At 42.2% G+C, this 18,201-nt stretch overlaps 1 protein-coding gene across 8 annotated transcripts in view; it reads right to left on the reverse strand.

Moving 5' to 3' along the window:
* Nucleotides 1-1,000: 1,000 nt before the first annotated feature.
* RIMBP2 (RIMS binding protein 2) overlaps nt 1,001-18,201 on the reverse strand; it is a 319,920-nt gene continuing 302,719 nt past the window's right edge. For 4 of the 8 annotated variants that reach the window (XM_025402095.1, XM_025402097.1, XM_025402096.1 and 1 more), the window contains 5 exons: nt 17,157-17,325; nt 12,558-12,661; nt 11,003-11,074; nt 4,530-4,664; nt 1,001-2,416 (listed from right to left, as the gene is read on the reverse strand). In XM_025402095.1, the coding sequence (XP_025257880.1) occupies nt 2,228-2,416; nt 4,530-4,664; nt 11,003-11,074; nt 12,558-12,661; nt 17,157-17,325 (669 nt within the window). In that variant the 3' untranslated portion in view covers nt 1,001-2,227. Of the gene's footprint in view, nt 4,020-4,529; nt 4,665-11,002; nt 11,075-12,557; nt 12,662-17,156; nt 17,326-18,201 lie in introns of all 8 variants that reach the window. The other 4 variants (XM_025402099.1, XM_025402103.1, XM_025402100.1 and 1 more) reach the window with 3 other exon arrangements.

An 18,201-nucleotide genomic window follows, 5' to 3' on the forward strand; every position in this document is an offset into this window, starting at 1 on the left:
TGGTTTCTGTTCTTTGAGTACTTTGTACAGTTTGGGCTTCGACTTTTAGACTAACCTGTGAAGACAGAAAATCACACTCACACTGGTAATGGAGAGCTTCCTAACTCGTTTGGTACAATTTTCGGTCATAAAACAAAAGCAAAACATGGTTTCTCTTATCACTAGAAAAGGGAGATGGCTGAAGTGGCTGTCAGCTCAGTCTGGGAGGGAGTTGGGGCTCGAATGAGTAATTAAATGTGACTTAAGCACTTTGTTGTCCTCAGGTTGGGTGCTTTGCTTTTAGGAAAATTGTACTTACTTATAAAACGGGGCGGGGGAAAGGGGGAGAAAAGCTAAGACCAGCTCATTATTACTTCAGGTTTGCCTACATTTTCATACTTCGGGGAACTGGTAAATACTTTCAAAAGATTTAGAGAAACATTAGTTCTGGATACTTTTTGTTAGCAATTCTTCAACTTTTCTTATAAATACGGTAGGTAAAAACATTATGGTAGCAATTATGAGATAAATTATACTTTCATGAAATTATGTACTTGAACTGTATTTTCATCTTGCCATAAGTGTGTTGGTTTTACCTCTTACTTTGAAAAGACATCTGGTTATTTGGAGAATTCTAAAATAAGGCTTTTAGGAAAATTCTGTATATCTGGGAAATTATATTTTGTTGTATTATGTTGCTGTAGCTGTTCATTAATTTCACTTGACTTCTAAAGCTGCCAGAGTGAATTAACAACTTGTGTTTGAATTCATCCCGGAAGTACTTATACTGACTCTGTGCTAATGACCTTTTGTTTGTCACTGACTGGACTGTTACCAGTGGTATGAGAGTGTCACAATGTTTTGTCAATGGCTCCCAAAACATGGACCAAAATTATTTTTGGGAAAAAAAAAACTACTCCCAGAAACGGTAAGGTTATGGAACTTTTTGTAAACATAAGAGAAAGGAATTTGTTATCTCGCTATGATAAAATGTTTAAAACAAAGAGAATAAACAGTGTTGTATAAAATAACAAATTTTATTTCTAGAAAATATTTTACACTAACTGTGCACATGCACACACCCACACAGAGCTTAACCACACATGGATTTCCTTTAATAAATCTACCACATACTATTATATTACAATTTACAACAGAGTTTTTGAAGACACAATGGGGAAAGCTTTGTCATTCATTTATAAACCGTCCATAAATTACAAAAGAAAGGCAGTCTGAAAAGTATGTATAAAGAGTAAAAACAATTTACAAGTGGACAAGAATTACAAAAGAGTAACCATCAAATACATCTGCCAGCAACTTTGTAAGTCTTTTGTTCAAATGCCAATGATGAAAATGGGTATGGACTCATTTGGATCAGATTTAAATTTAGCATGTTTTTGGTGTGGCTTATGCATTATGTGGATTACTTGTGTGCCATTCATTGCTGTGTATTTGGGTATGGCATTTTGACAACGGAAGTAACAGAAAACCATATGCCACAAAATAGAACATTAAAAGCAATGAAGATTAGCGGCTTTCTGGAAGGTTGGAGTACTGGTGTTTTACCAAACAAAGTTACTTTCTCTCCTTTTCACTTTTTTGAATGATTGAGTAAACATTTTCTGTGTGTAGCCTGGCTGGCTTTGAGAGACTGAAACTAGTATCTTAAAATGCACAGCCTGTACAACTTGATCTCGAACCACTGTGTCAGTGAGGATGAAGACCACTGAATGCACGACACATACAAAGTATACACTGTGTTTTTATTAGACAGTACAAATCATTGTGCATTTATAAGGCAGAACATCAAGGCGAATTAAACTAGGAATTTCAAGACCAGAGTCAAAGTGAAAGTTATGCATTATGAGGCAAGCATTTTGAGAAGGGAGAAAGGTTGAAAATCATTCCTTTAAGGGCGGATGACAGATGCACAAAGACTGGAATTACAGGTAGGGAGGGAGCTACAGGTGATAGCTATGCGCCCCCCTGTTTGTTAATAAGACATCCCCTCCCACCTCCCAAATCAGAGCTTGGACAATGAGAGCAGACTGCCAGCGGTGACAGAGAGCAACCGCTCCTCTTTGTTCTCGCGGTTGGTTTAAAGTGGATGGTAGTGCAAAAGTGCATTTCTCTACTGGTGTCAGGGGAGAAGATTGGGTTTTTTTAGGAAGTACTTGAGTCATGAAAGCCCTAGTTTGGAATTAAAGAAAATTACATAGATTTTGGCAGTTGTCCGGAAGTACATGAATCATTTCACTGCACCCAGCTTTTTCAGCAGTTTCTTGCCTTTGGAAAGCAGCCCCTTTTTCTTTTTCGAGGACATTTCCCTGCCTCTCCCAGGACTACCAGAACCCATAGATGACGTAGGTGACCCCGAATGGAGATGGACTGTGGGGGATGGAGCTCTCCTTGCTGTACCTGAACCCTCAGGAGGAACCTAGTAGGTACAGTGTGACAGTTTATTGAGTGTGTGAGCGCCAACAACAGAATTCACTTGGTAACATCGTACTGTCCCCGTTTCCCACCAGGAAAGGTCAAGGGGGTTCATTTGTTCTCTCGGTTGTTAAAGTATGCCGTGAGAAGCAAAGGTCCTCTCCCACAGCACGCCAGAGAGAGGGCCCAGACATAAATGTGTGGGTTCCGTTTCTCTGTCTCAAGGGAGTGCGGGATGGCCATTGCTTTGGCAAAGCTAAGGCAGGTAATAATTCACTTCGTAAATGAAGACTAAGGGCAGGGGAGACATTATTTGAAATTAGGTTGATAGTAAAGTTGGCCGAGTACCCATCAGTAATCTTAAAAAGCAAAAGTTCATAAAGGGAATTTTGTTGTATTGGAAACTATTTGGTTATATAAAATCCTGATATTGTTAAAGTGCATTCCTGGGTTGGTTAGTCTACTATAGAAATATTGGAGATGGCACACTGGTTGAAAGAAAAACAAAAAAAACTAAAATGAACCTTAATTACAATCAAAGAAAGCTTAAAGGCCCTTAGTGGATGCTTGCATTATTTCCAAATAATTAAACATGAATTTTCCTCAGCAGACAGCACATGGTAGTATTTCAGTATACGTTAAGCGCTTAATAGTGCTTCGGGGGGTAGACTTTTGCTCTGATACGTTGCAGGACGACTTTACCTCGCTTCCTTTTACAGCGAAGCATGTGCCTGCGTTGACAGAGCAGCAGCATTCCTCCGGCCCTCCCTCCAGAGCAACTCTTGCCATGGGAGTGTTCAGTATTCAGCAGGCAAATGCTCTAAGCCAAGGGGCTTCAAGCTTGCTTGGATTTAAAATCAAGGTCTAATTCTAATGGAAAACACCTAGTAAAGCATCCCAAAGCACACCTGAAGATACCATCTATTCCATCTAATGCGATCGTTTGAGCTGCGTGCTTCATCAACTTAGTATTGCATTGGTATACCAACAACAGCTCCGTGTTGCAGCAACTTCTCTCACAGAAGGTTGTGCTTTGAGGAGGAGCATAGCCCTCTCGTAAGGTAGAGGCAGGGTTACTTAAGGAAAACACGTGCTGGCCGTTCAAGCCAGCCTTTGGAGTGTGCAGAGCCAACACTCGATCGCCTGTGTTCACTACTCATCTGCTTGACCTTGGGTTAAGTTTCTCAAGTCAAACTTCCTATAGTAAACATGTTTGTTAGGTTGTGCTTTTTCCAAGAGTGGCTAACAATGCAATATGCAGCTCTATGTAAACACACAGTTAGCTTGTTAAGAAATATGTTCCCAATGTTGGCCTTTCAAATAGTCTTAATGCACATAGTAGGAAATGATTAAAGATGATTTGCTTCACTATAAATTCAGTTGCTTTACAACTGAGACCAAGTAATATTCTGATTATTTAGGTCCAATAATTTTTTGAGACATATTTCTTTTTATCTTTTTTTTTGTTAACCCCACAATGAAGCCTTAAGTCTACCACATTGGCCCGTTTAAGGTAGCTTAAGTTGGTATCTTTATCGGTATCTTCAGTTGCTCACTTACGTGAAGGCTACATTGCCTGATTAAGGTGTGAAATGAACACTCTTCTTCTGTTTCCAAGCAGATGAGCAAAGAAATAAAAATATATATATATAAAAATATAATATATAAAAACTTGCAGTGATGAAATAAAATAAAAATGAGATACTAAACATGAATGTAATCTAATAGTTAAATATGCTTGAGAAGCCCTTGGATCCCTGTGAAGAGACTAAAATCCTAACAGAGGGCAAATAACCTTCATTGCCCACCAAATCTGAAGAGGAGCCATCCTCTTTTCATTCTGGATCAAACTGAGATGTGTTTCTGTAATGTAGGATGGGACATTTGTTTGTGAGTAAAGGCAGATTGATTGATTAGAATTGAAAGGGTCATTTTTTTTTTTTTGTAAAATGAGAATTAAGAATTTTTTAGGCACAACTCCAACGGAAGGGCAGAGAAAAAAAAATCAGGGTATATGCTTTTCGGCCCAAGATATAAAAATACCAGTGCAGAGATTGTATTAGACCACATATGGCAGAACGGGACAGAGATTTAAAAGGCTAAATAGGTTTGCTTACCCTTTTTGCCTTTGAGCGCATTGGTGTATCTTGAGAGTAGTGGGATGGAGCATCAGAAAGATAGACTTCTACGTCGTCAGGCACTTCTTCCAAGAAGTTTGAGGGCACAAGGCCTTTCTGCCCATTCAGCTCCCCCTAAAACACCAGGGATGAAGCAGAAGAACAATTTATTTTTCTAGAAACTCACATCTTGCTTTAGCTAAAGGAATACAGCTCAGAGTACAGGTAGATGGTGAGTTTATTCTGGTTCCAAAGTGGCAGGACTCGACTCTAAATTAGGGTTTCCAAATTTTCCTCAGCAACAGGCAGAGTCCTAAGCCGCTTTCCTGGGGTCTCGATTTTGCCTGTTCAGTGGGGAGCTGAGGAATCTGCCTTTTGGCCAAGGAGCCCCTGGAATTCTTAGGATCAGGCTTCTGAAGGAAACACTCCTTGGTAGATGTCATTTAGTGGTTCTCGGGCCTGGCTGGTCTGAGGCACTAGGGAGCTGCTAAAAATACCATCACTCAGCACACCAGCCCTGACCGATGACAGACAGCTTCGGAGAGTGGGGGCCCGGTGGTCCTAATGTACCGGCGAGCTTGAGAGCTACTCATCTACTCAGCCTTGAGACTGTCCTCCCTCTTACTCATGGACATGTTCTTACTGTAAACATTCAAACAATATGGGGAAAATGAAAGTGTCTGTTGATACCGCCTCAGACATTACTGCTTCAGGTTGGTATATGTCCTTCCAGATCTTTCTACTCATTTACATATCTATGCCTTGTCTAAAGTCGAGATCCGTGTAAGTCCAACCGCCTCCTGGTCATCTGCACCAAGTGGCTCACGAGCCCACCACGTCACTTCTTCCCCAAACTCTCATCTGCCCCCAGAGTGCCTAAACCAAGTTCAAAATTGGCTGGCTCTGAGCAACAGGGGATCCTGTTCCTCTGTTTATAAGGTCTAGGAAATGACATAAAGAGCCTACTACATCAAAACACCTGTGCAGTGAAGGCCACAGCAGAGTGATGAGCACCTGTGGAATGGGAGGAAATGTCTGCAAGTCATCTATCTGCTAACAGGTTAATATCCAGAACACATAAACAACTTCAGAAACCCAACTAAAGATGTTTCTCCAAAAATGAGATTCAGGTGGCCAACAGGCACATGAAAAGATGCCCATCACCATGAATCTCCAGGGAAATGCAATTCAAAACCATATAGTACCACCTCACGCTACTATCAGTAAAAAAAAAAAAAAAAAAAAAGGGAAAAACAGGTACTGGTGAAGATACGAGGAAACGAATACTCGTGCACTTTTGGTGGGAAGGTGAGATGGTGCAGCTGCTCTAGAAAACAGGATGGCAGTTTTGCAAGATGGAAAGAGTTCTGGAGACGGATGGTGGTGATCGTTTGCACAATGTAAACGTACTTAATACTACTGAACTATATACTTAAAATGATTTTACATCTTTTTTTTTAACTAAGATGGAGTCTTGCTCTGTCACCCAGGCTAAAGTGCAGTGGCATGATCTCAGCTCACTGCAACCTCCACCTCTAAGGTTCAAGCAATCCTCCCCTCTCAGACTCCCAAGTAGCTGGAATTACAGGCACGTGCCACCATGCCCGGCTAATTTTTGTATTTTTAGTAGATACAGGGTTTCGCCATGTTGGCCAAGCTGGTCTCGAACTCCTGACCTCAGGTGATCCACCCGCCTCAGCCTTCCAGAGTGCTGGGATTACAGGCTGAGCCACCATACCTGGCCAATTTTAGATAAATTTTATGTAGATTTTATCACAAAAAATAATTGGAAGAGGCAGCCCCACATACTTCCTGCATCTTCCTGTTCAGCAGCCTGCCAGGTGCACACTCACTGCCCTGCCCTGCCCCACTCTTCGCTTGGACCTTGAAGATCCTATTTTATTTACCTGTGACTACCCTGGGCCTTCTCTCTCCGGCTCCGTTATTAGTTATTTTTCTCTGTTGACATTACAGACTATTTCGAGGCCACCTATCCTTTTTACTGTGCATGTGCCCCTGGCGATTTCTTCCTATCAAGGGTTTTAAATAACATCTAAACACAAAGACACTCAAAAGTTATAACCAGTCAAGTCCCCCCCTCATTAGGTCCAACAGCCAGATTTCTCCTCCAGCCTTAGAAAAGAGTCTTCCTTTGGTTGAGCACCAGATGGAGTAGTTGGCTTATATTTGGGGACTGTGTTCTGTGAACACACACAGCTTCATGCACCCATCTCCACTGGTGTCATGCTCACACCACAAGAGGCATGTGTACACCAACCCGCAGAGGCTCCTGCAGAGCCAGGTCTCCAGGCCAGCCCCTACTCTGGCTGAGTAGAACGTGGGTGGAATTGCCTGCGCTGGTTATTGGTCTTGTTGTTTTGGGCTGAACACACATAGCCCTAGTAAAATCCACATCAGAACGCACATGTGCCACGTCACTCCCCCATGTCTGATGCCTCTACCACTGCACGCTACTGCATCTGAGGTGATGACTGGAGCTGCTCGCAGTGTGAACACTGCTTTGGCCTAAGTTCCGTTCCATTTGGAGAGGCTCAGATGTCCTGTTCATACCCCTCAAGCTCAAGAGTTTCTAACCCAGGTTTTCCATTCAACGCTGTTCTTATCCTTGCAGTCTCAAGGGCGCCCATCGCCTAGGTCAGAAACTGAGGCTCCCCCGGACGACATTCTCTGTCTCTCTGACTGACAGTCTGAGCTCTGGATAAGATCATCTTGAGTCTGCCTCTTGTCTGCCTTCTCCTGGTACTGACATAGTTCAGGCCATGTTTCCTGCCTGGACGGCTCCATATAGCATGTTACCTGGCTTCCTGGACCCACTCCCATCCCCCTTTAAAAGCGGACCAACAAAACCCTTTACAGAATAACTTTCTCTAAAAAAAAATTTCACCTTGACCTTTCCCTCCTCAGTCCCTCCATAATCTGATTTCCGCTTCTCTCCTATGCCTCATTTCCCACCACTCCTCTATTTGAGGCCAAACAGTAACTACCTGGAGGCCTAATGTCCAGATAGAATGGGAATAGGCTGAAAGGCAGAAAACACCAAAATCACTTCCCTCCCAGTTTTCTCTGTGCCCCAGTCAGTGAGAAGTTCACTCATATTTGCACACCTCTGGATTATCTTCCGTACCTTAGTACGCCGCGTGATGGACGCTTTTGACATAGGAAGGTGCATGATTTAAGGTATCAGATACCGAGATGCTGGGCTGTAGCAAGAACAGCACAAGCTTGAAAATATGATGGGGTGTTAGAAGTCTTCAGTGTCTTCAGTGACTTAATGGGGGCTGATGTAAATGAGGAAATAGCAAAAGGAGGAAACGTCCAGGTAGCACAGCAGGGGTCCCTCCAGGGTCCCTGCTTACGCTTGTTTTATTGATACAGGATATAGCAGAACAGAGAAAGAAGAGGGTGATATTACAATATTAGGACTGGTGGAATATTTGAGTTTGCTCTCTTGAGATGTTTAAGGTTACAGATATCAGAAAACGAAGTTCCAAGATTTTTGGTATCAAATTAGGTGTCCCCTGTCATTGTTTATCAAATAAGAAATATTTAAATGAACTGGGCAGTCTGCTCAGTGAACACGACCAGCAAAATCATACTAAAACTATTTGGAGGAGTAGTCAATAAACAGAAGCATACATTTAATATTAATTTAGGTCTTCCCACTATAATATAAAAATTTAGGCAAGACTATTCAAGAAACTAAGAAGATAAAACATAACTCAGGAATAGAAACATGCAGACAAGTTAGAAAAATCTTTTTAAATTCCAAGAAAGCACCATGCCCATTATTTCTACATGTGAAAATCTAAATGAGAAGTACGTTCCTCTAAAGATACGTAGATTGTTAAAAATTGACTCGATAAGATAACCATTTAAGCAAATGAAAACTGCAGTCTAAAAAGATACTGAACCTAAAGGATCTTTGGGCAGATTCTAATAACCTTCAAATTATAGTAATTCCTATGTCACTCATTCTGCTCCAAAGCATAGAAAAAGATTGAAATCTTCTTAGTTTATTTGGTGATTCTAGCATAATCCTGATACCAAAAGCCACAACAAAGGTATCCAAAGAATACAGATTATTATTATCTCTGGAATATAACTTCTGAATAAAATATTAGTAAATCAACTTCCAGTGCCTTAAAAATAGTATTATATATGATGGCCAGTAATTTACCGATGAAAAATAAGCATAGCAAACTAAAACTTTGTTAGCATTATAAGGGATACTTTCTTAGCATTATAAGGACCATCTATCTTTATTGATAGTCTAACCTACATATAACAGTGTAAAATATTAGTGGTATTCCTACTAAAATACATATCAAGTCACAGATTTCCTCATCTGTTATTCAGAGTTATTCTAAGTGATTAGTAAGACAATTAAAAATGATGACAATTATAAATATTGATGAAGAAGAGGCAAAATAATGACAATCTGGGGGAACCCAAGGGAATCGGTGGATAACAGAAATAAATGCATTCAGAAAAATGATTTGTGGAGGACATGTACACACACACACACACACACCTTTCCAACATGTTTTCTAAATAACCAGTGGAATATATACTAGGGCGAAAAATCATTCACAATCGCCATAAGATCTATATAATTCCTTTTTTGTTTTTGAGACAGAGTCTCGCTCTGTCACCCAGGCTGGAGTGCAGTGGCGCGATCTCAGCTCACTGCAACCTCCACCTCCTGGGTTCAAGTGAATCTCCTGCCTCAGCCTCCAAAGTAGCTGGGGTTACAGGCACATGCCACCATGCCTGGCTAATTCTTTTGTATTTTTAGTAGAAACAGGGTGTCACCACATTGGCCAGGCTGGTATCGAACTCCTGACCTCAGGTGATCAGCCCGCCTCGGCCTCTGTGTGAGTCACCGTGCCCAGCCATTGGATCTGTATAGTTGCTAAGAGTAAACTTAAGATCTATAAAGGATGTGTAAGAATAAATCTATGAATCTTGTCTGACAGATGAAAGGAAAAACTTTTTAGAAGGAGGTACATGCTACGTCAGAATTGAAAGACGATACTATGTCTGTTTCTTCCAAAAGCGAAATGTACCTCTAAACAAAAAATTATAGATAGATTGTGGGGGTGGGACTCTTTACAAAATGACCCCTCCCAAATGTAAAAATGCATGATAAAAATACAATAATTAAGGCAGCATGGAGTAGTGTTAAAGTCCATAAATACTCTAATATTAAATTCCTATTTATACTTTAAAATGTATTACATTGTTTAGTATTAAATGATTTTTTTAAAGTAGGGAAAGTGCAGATTATTTAGTAAACGTGTTGAGACATTAGTTCTCATAGTTAGGAAAAGATGGTAGATACTTGAGATTTACATGTGGAAAAGGAAACTATAAAATCGAAACAAAATGAGGTGATTATTTCTATCACATTGAAGGACCTTTCAGGCATGACCCCCAAAGCAGAAACATCTGACCACATACAAACGTAAAATTCATCGTTAATAAACAACAAAAATGGAGAACCAAACACACACAAAGTTAAAAAGCAGAGGTTGAGCTGGAACTATTGGAAACACATGTGACAAAGTATGAATATCCTCACCAAGGGCTGAACTCTTAAAAATCAGAAACCAGGCAGAGGAGAGAGCCTGGGAATTCCACACATGCCTGTGGCTGCAGCATCTGTTTGACTCAGAGAGAAACCTACCATCCAGGATGTCGTCACTTCTTGCGGATTCTGATAAAGGCAGCGGGGGAGCAGGTGGAAACACATGTGCAAGATGGGGACCCCCACTGGGCTCTGCGCAGGGTCCTAAGTGGCCCTGTGGGCTTCTGGTCAGGGAGGGGCAGCTACTTGCAAAGCTGCCCCAGCTGCAGAAACTCTGAGATAACCCCACCCCATTCCTTCCCTTCTTTGCCCCAGGGAATATTCGAGACATGCTCCAGGGGGACAGAAAAGGAAGGAGGGTGGCTCTGAGGTCCTTGCCGGGAATCACCGGCAGCAAGGTGGGGTGGGGTGTTCCCTGCTGCTAACAGCAATAGGCTCTAGATAAAAGGAAAGGGTGAAGTCCTAAAATCTGGGGTGTTTTAGTTATGTATTTCTTTGCTTATTTGTATTTCTTTCTTTTCCTAAAATTTATTTCTGACCTATACAGTAAGTAATCTAGAAACTTAAATTGTTTTGTAAATGTTTGGGTGGCAGCAATTTAAAATATGAATGTATTTGTTTTGTTTACAATGTAGATCCATTAAAAAGACTCGTATTTGCAAGGAAGAAACAATGAAGTTCACAGTCCCAACTTTCTAGATTATAACTCAGCAAAGAGACAAGCCAATTCAGCAAAGCTGTCAGCAGCCATATGAAGTTCATGCCCAGTTTTAAGAGAAGGAACAGACTAGCAAAACAAAACACACAAAATAAATGAAAAAGAATACAATCATAAACGGTACCTCTTGATATTTCCAAAACTTACATAATAAAATCCATCTTCATCAATTTCACCAAAAACGGTAATAATATCTCCTGTGCAAAATGTAAGTTCAGCCTGTGGAGATGAAACGTAAAATTAATAGTATTTTTCTATACAAAAGTAGTTGTTTTTTAAAAATAAGTTCTCTATGCTTTCCCTTACTATTTGAGAATTTCTGGTATTCACCGACTCGTTCAAATAAAGGTAGAAGCTAATGAATGGCTCTGCCCACAGTCTTCTCGAAAGTAAGGACAAACCAAGATAATGCCCCCCTAAATGAAAATGCTGCAGTGCTTTGATTTTGGCCAAAATTCAAGATTATTACCATGTTCTACTGGTAATACATTTTTAAAGCTAGTGAAATAGTTAACTGTAAAAACCTGGAATATTAGGGGAATGTTCTCTGTAGCATAAGGAGCATTACATAAATATCCTTTCACTGAGTATTTTAAAACCTACTCAATTATTAATGAAACATCTATTTATTTGTTGAGACAGAATCTCACTGTGTTGCCCAGGCTGGAGAGCAGTGGCACAACCTCGGCTCACTGCACCCTCCGCCTCTTGGGTTCAAGCAATTATCCTGCCTCAGGCTCCTGAGCAGCTGGGACTACAGGTGTGTGCCACCAAGCCTGGTTAATTTTTGTATTTTTCAGAGAGATGGGGTTTTGCCATGTTGCCCAGGCTGGTCTTGAACTCTTGAGCTCAAGCAATCTGCCCACCTCCCAAAGTGCTGGGATTACAGGCGTGAGCCACCGCACCCGGCCTGAACATCACTTTATTCAGTGTCTACTGTGGGCCAGGCTGCAACCCTGAGTCAGGTGGTGTCAAACGCCTCACTGCCATCAGGAGTCCAACTGACCCAGCACATTTCAGTTCACAGTCACCAAGCAGAACATGGAAACAGAAATCTAGATGATATTAACAACCAAACACGTTTTCTTTCTAAATGTAAAAATGAGGGAATATAGTTGGCGAACCAATGGCTTGTCAGAGAGCGCGAAGTACTGTGTAACATGGGTTCACATACATCTTGTCATCTCAGCTGGTGGCTGCAGAGACTGGAGACCCCATCTCATTTCTGAAGGCAGTGGTTTCAGCCTTCAAGACACCAGGCATCCCAAGCGGTGCCGGGCGACGCAACCTCACCTGTCCCTGCTTTCCTCTCTACTGTTCTGTTCTATGTGAGGGGCCTACTGCTTTGCTTTTGTTTGCTGACCACATGTGATGGGCTTTTATTTCTCTCCCAAAGATGGCCCTCAGGTGACAGCACCATTAGATGTGGATGACAGATTGCTCTCTCTGTCGTGGCACAGGAAAATCCGGGCCACAGGGACAGGGCTCGTCAGGGCTGGCCATGTCCCTGGGAATCCCATGATTTCTCTCCTGCGTGGCCATGTCTGTATCAGCCATCCCTCGGGTTGGCAGCCCTTCCTATGGATGGTTTGGAGAGAAGGAATGAGAAGGTGAACACACGTGGCCTCAGTGTGGTGTACCATGAGGGAAGGGATGGGGTGTGGTTTTGTGTCCGTCACGAAGCGCAGTGTTTGGCTGGTACCTCAACATCCACATTGGGCGAGCTTTCTCTGGGGTCATAGTCATACAGGGCCACCATTCTCCGGGTTGATACTGAATGATGCCTGCCACTTCTTCTGCTTCTCTCTGTTCAAATCACAAGGGGGGAAGAAAGCCATCATGACGTTATTTCAAACTTAGCGGCGTTCCCCCTCCTTCCGTGTCACACAAGGCCAATGCAGCTGCGACCTGGCACCGCTAATAGGGCCACATCTCCTGGGCACTCACACCAGCAAACGTCTCTACTTTGGGTCAGTCGTCTGGGACTCCATATTCTCATATTTTTGCTGTAGTATGGTTTCTCCCCCTTAGAGTAACATAAACATTTTCCTTCCTCCAGTCTGTCCATTAAGCCAGTGAGACTCACATGAAGCACAGGGCTCTCAAACAGCAAATGTAGATGGCTTTGGCCAGCACAGGGAGGCTGTAGCTCGTGAGGCCCTGCACAGTGCACGGTTGTGACCATTGCTCTGGGAAAGCCCCATAAACACAGTTTTAGAAGCGCCTGTTTGTGTAACTATGGTGGCATGACAAAATCAAGTCATGCTCCCCTAAGCGGAGGCAAAACTAAGGCACCATCCTCAGGAGAAGCATGAATATAAACAGGGATGCCTTCTCCACCCAGCCCTGTGGCTTCCCCCATGCTGCTTCCTCGGCATCCTTCTGCTGAGGTTTAGCAGTGGCCATGGAGAAGAGCCCAGCTCTGCACAGTCGACTTAGAGGTGCATTCCCACGGCCTGGCTCTGTCTCTGCCACAGATGGGGGTCTGGGTGTCATCCCAGCACACTCAGAAGCATAAGGGGCTGCAGAGGAATTGCCCTAGGCTCTGCCCAGCATGAGTGCTCCACACAGATAACAGGTGAAAACTCAGGACGTAAGGAGGCCTCAGTGGAGAGCCGTAGGACCTGGCCCAATCAGGAAACCCCTGTCAGACTGAAGGTGTGGGGCTGGGAAGGACCTTCCTCCTGGCGAAAGTTGGCATTTGTGTGTTTCTTCTAAACACAGCTACTTTCTGCTTACATTTGATTTGGGAAATTCCAAACACACAGATGAACACCATCAAAGGCAACTATCTTAACGGCAGCTAAAGTCAGCGATGTGGCTTTTCAGTGGTTTTCAGCAGGTATAGGGGCCAGTTGTGTAGACCTGCAAAATTCTAGCAATTACTCCGCCTTGGGTTCTGGTTACAAGCCACTGCTGTAGTTTACAGGACGCACACAAGCCTCTGTGCACATGTCCTCTGTCGGACCTGCACATGTGTGTCTCCTTGCATTATGACCTCACCCAGAGGTTAGTGTTTCACAGCATTCTTCATGTTACAGGGAATGTTACAAGTATGACTTTGGAAAGGTGGCATAACAACATACATGTACTTCTCGCTGAGGTAGAACTTACATACACTAAGGCTCTTTCTAGCGTGCAGTACTCTACTTTGTGATAAGCACACACGGTCCTGAAACCCCACAACAATCAAGATATACACCGGCCATGGTCCTCTGTAGTCACTTCAGCCCAGGTAACCACGGATCTGTCTCCTGTCCCAGACTTTGGTCCTTTCCAGAATGTCACTGAAAGGGACTCATGCAGAATGTAGCTTTTGAGACAGGCTTCTGTCATTTGGATGATGCCTCTGAGATTCACCCTTGTCACTGGCTGTATCAGCAGTGGCTCTGTTCCATTGCTGAGTAGGCTCCATTGTGTGGGGTGCCTTCACTCCATTACTCAGTCACCAGCTAAAAGCACCTGAGTTGTTTCCACATTTTGATGACTGTTGGTCATCAAAACATCAAACATATTCGTGTACAGTTTTTGTGTGTGTGAACATAAGTTTCCCTTTCTTTTGGGTAAGTGTATAAGAGTGAAGTTGTTGGATTGTATTGTAAGTGCATATATAACTTTATAAGAAACCAGCAAACTGTTTTGCAGAGCGATGATGCCATTATCCACTTTCACCAGCAGTGCAGAGGCTCACCTGGCACACTTTGTGCCCACCCCTGCCACGGCCAGTCATTTTAATCTTAGCCATTCTAAGTGTGTGTGCATTGGTTTCTCAGGGTGGTTTTAATTAGTATTTCACTGGTGATGTTAAGCATCTTTTCATGTGCTTATTTGCCACCCACATATCATCTTTGGTAAAAGGTCACTTAAATATTTTATACATATTTTTATTGGATTGTTTCCTTACTAATGAGTTTTGAAAAGTCTCTGTGTATTCTGAACACAAGTCCTTTTTCCAATGGGTTACTTGCAAGTATTTTCTGCCAGCTTGTGGCTGTCTTTTTATTCTGCACTTTTCCAGTGCAGAGTATTTAATTTTGGTGAAGCCTAACACTGACTTTTTCCTTTTATGGATCGTGTTTTAATGTCCTATCAAAGAAATCGTTGCCTGATTATTATAAAGTTTTCTCCTGCGTTTTCTTCTGGAGGTATTAGAGTCTTAATTTTTATACTTAAAAGTATGATCCATTTTTATTGGTTTTTAATATGGTGAGAGTATGGGTTAAGATTCATTTTTGGCATATGGATGTGCAGTAATGCCAGCGCCAGTTATTGAAAAGAGCACCCTTTCTCCACTGAATTGCCTTTTTACCTTTGTCCAAAATCAGTGGACTCCATATGTATTGGTCTGTTTCTGGACTTCATTCTGCTCCATTAATCTACATTTCTATCCTTTCTCCAATACCACGTTACCTCAATTAGCTTACCTCTACAGTAGTAAGCTTCCATTAGCTTAAGTGAACTTCCAACTTTCTTGTTCTTGTTGAAAATAGTTTTGGCTATTCCAGTTCCTTTGCCTCTCCATATACATTTTAGAATTAGCTTGTTGAGTCTATATAAATCCCGGCACAGATTTTGAATGGTCTTGCACTGCATCTGTAGGCTACCTTGCGGACAGCTGACATAACAATATTAAGTCCATGAATATGATCTCTCTGTCCATTTATTTAGGTATCTGATTTCTTTCCTCAGTGTCTTCTGGTTTTCGTCATACAAATACTGCACATGTTTTGTTAGATTTAATGCTAAGTAGTTCATGTTTTGTTGTGTCATTGTAAATGGCACTACTTTTAAAAATTCTAATTTCTAAATTTTCATTTCTCACATATGGAAATACAACTGATTTTTGTATATTGACCTTGTATCCATGGAGGTTGCTACACTCCATTTGTTAGTTCTAGGAACTTTTTTATCCTTTGAGATTGCTTGAGATTTTCTAAGTAGATTTCCATGTCATCTGTGAATAGAAAAAGTTGTATTCCTTCCCTTCCAGTCTGTACACCAGGTGTGACTTTCCTTCACCATGTCGCCCTGGTTATGACCCCCAGTATGATGTGGAAAAGGAGTGGTGAGGACCAAAGTCCTCGTCTGTGCCCAGTCTTAGGAGGATCGCATTCCGCCTTTCACCATTAAGGATGATAGTTTCTGGCGATGGCGGGGTTGGGGGGGCGGGGGCGGGGCATGTAGCTATATCAGGCTAGGTTCCCTTGGCCATCCACATTTAAAAAAATAGAATAAAAAACATTTAATCTAATTGATAATATAAATCAAGTTACCATTCCTTAAAAGAAATTCTTGTATACTTTCTGGGTCTGTGGTGTACAGGGCCTGTATTCTCTTCGAAACAGTCTTAGTCCACTTCGGGAAAGAAGATCTTAACAAAAGTGGATAGGGGGATAAAGGGCTCAAAGATCTTCAATCTCATGGGTTTAATGTGGGCGATATATTCACGCTAAACCTTGACTATTAGATGTGGATTCTATCTTGAGATGACGCGCTTATTAATGCCAAAAAAGGTTGAAATGTTTTGATTTTGTGATTATCCTTAAAACTATGTATAGTGTTTGAAGCACTGAATTTTGTCTTTGAAGTCTGATTTAGAAGTTAATCAAGTTTTGAAGTATTAAACCTTAAATATGAATGCTATAAAACTGATATCTCTCTACAGCGTTTTAGAAAAAATAGAGGCTTTTTTTGAGACAATAGGGGCTTTTTAAATGAATACATTGTCATTGTACATGGAAAAAAATTTAAAACTCATAAATGTAATGTTGCTTAAAAATCACTGAAAATAGTTTTGCTGCGTTCTCACGGGTGCTTGCAGACTGGCTTAAGATAAATGAAGGAGTTTCATGTCTACCCAAACTAAAGAGAAAAAAGCTTTTGTGCCTCTTGGATAAGCAAAGGTCACCTAAAGAATGAAAGGCACAGCGCTCCCCTGACAACCCACTGAAATTTATTGTAGACAGGCTGATGTTCACACCATATTACCAGAAGGCAGCTAATCATGTGTTTTCTAGGTGTGATAAAGTTTTTGCAAGCAAGATTGTACTTCATCGCCCATTAGATCATCTGTGTCTTCACATTTACGTACGTGTGTCCCTAAAGCACGCAGGAGACTACTGGCAGTCCTGGTTTGGAGAGTGGCTGTTGCCCAAGAAAAATCACTGGTCAACATTTACATGACTTTGGCATATTTAAATGATGCAACGTGGGGTCCCCTCATCACCACTTGCCTCTCTGAGCAGCAGGCGTTTGGTGCGATAAAACGCACAGGAAAGGTCGAAGAGGGGTTTACGCTTACCTATTTTCTCCACAGGTGTATTCAGAGGGAGAAAGCCCTGTCTGAGAAGCTGATCCATCATCTCCTCGTCATCTGCTTGTATTTCAGAGACCATGTTACAAGGAATAAGGCCAAGCCGGGCACAGGTTTCTCCACGGTAGAATCCATCAGCGTCTTTATCACCATAAACCTAGAGTCGTGGGGAAAAATAAATCAAGCATTGTAATTGATTGGTTCAGAAATACAATAGTCCCACTGACGGTAAGTGAGTCTAGTCGAAAATATATTTTAAATATGGTTTTAAAATACCATAAATCACCTGCGTAGGTCACCCACATGTGTGCCATAGATGTGTACATGTAACCCTCGCTCTATGACGGACTCAAGAGCCAGTTTTTCATCTAGCATTTGGACAACCTGCCATTCTTCTCATCAGGCAGGGGGTTTGCTTGGATGAATGCATGTATTTAAATTCACGCACATTAAAAGGGTGCGTGATGAGACCCCACTCGACCAAGAAGGACCAGGTAGGCTGCACAAAGTGGTGTTGCTGTCTGCCTGAAATGGGTTCCTACGTAACAAGATAGTGCCACACAGCAGGCATTCTGACCGTTCTCAGATGCCAACTGTCAGGACCCTTGCTGAAACTGCAAACAGGGTTCAAGGCCCTCTGTCTTGCCCCTCTCCTACTGAACAGCACACTGTCTCTCATTTTCCCTCCTTAAAACTCACAAGGCGCCTCTTCTCTCAGAAGGCTGGATCTCACAGCCTGTAATCCCAGCACTGTGGGAGGCCAGGGCGGGCAGATCCCTTGAGGTCAGGAGTTCGGGACCAGCCTGGCCATCATGGTGAATCCCTGTCTCTACTAAAAATACAAAAGAAAATTAGCTGGATGTGATGGCGTGTATCTGTGGTCCCAGCTACTCGGGAAGCTAAGGCAGGAGAATCACTTGAACCCGGGAAGCAGAGGTTGCAGTGAGCCGAGATGGTGCCACTGTACTCCAGCCTGGGTGACCGAGCAAGACTCTGTCTCAAGAAAAAAAAAAAAAAAAAAGACGGCTGGCTA

Source organism: Theropithecus gelada, chromosome 11, assembly GCF_003255815.1.
Source record: "Theropithecus gelada isolate Dixy chromosome 11, Tgel_1.0, whole genome shotgun sequence".
Classification (NCBI taxonomy): Eukaryota; Metazoa; Chordata; class Mammalia; order Primates; family Cercopithecidae; genus Theropithecus; species Theropithecus gelada.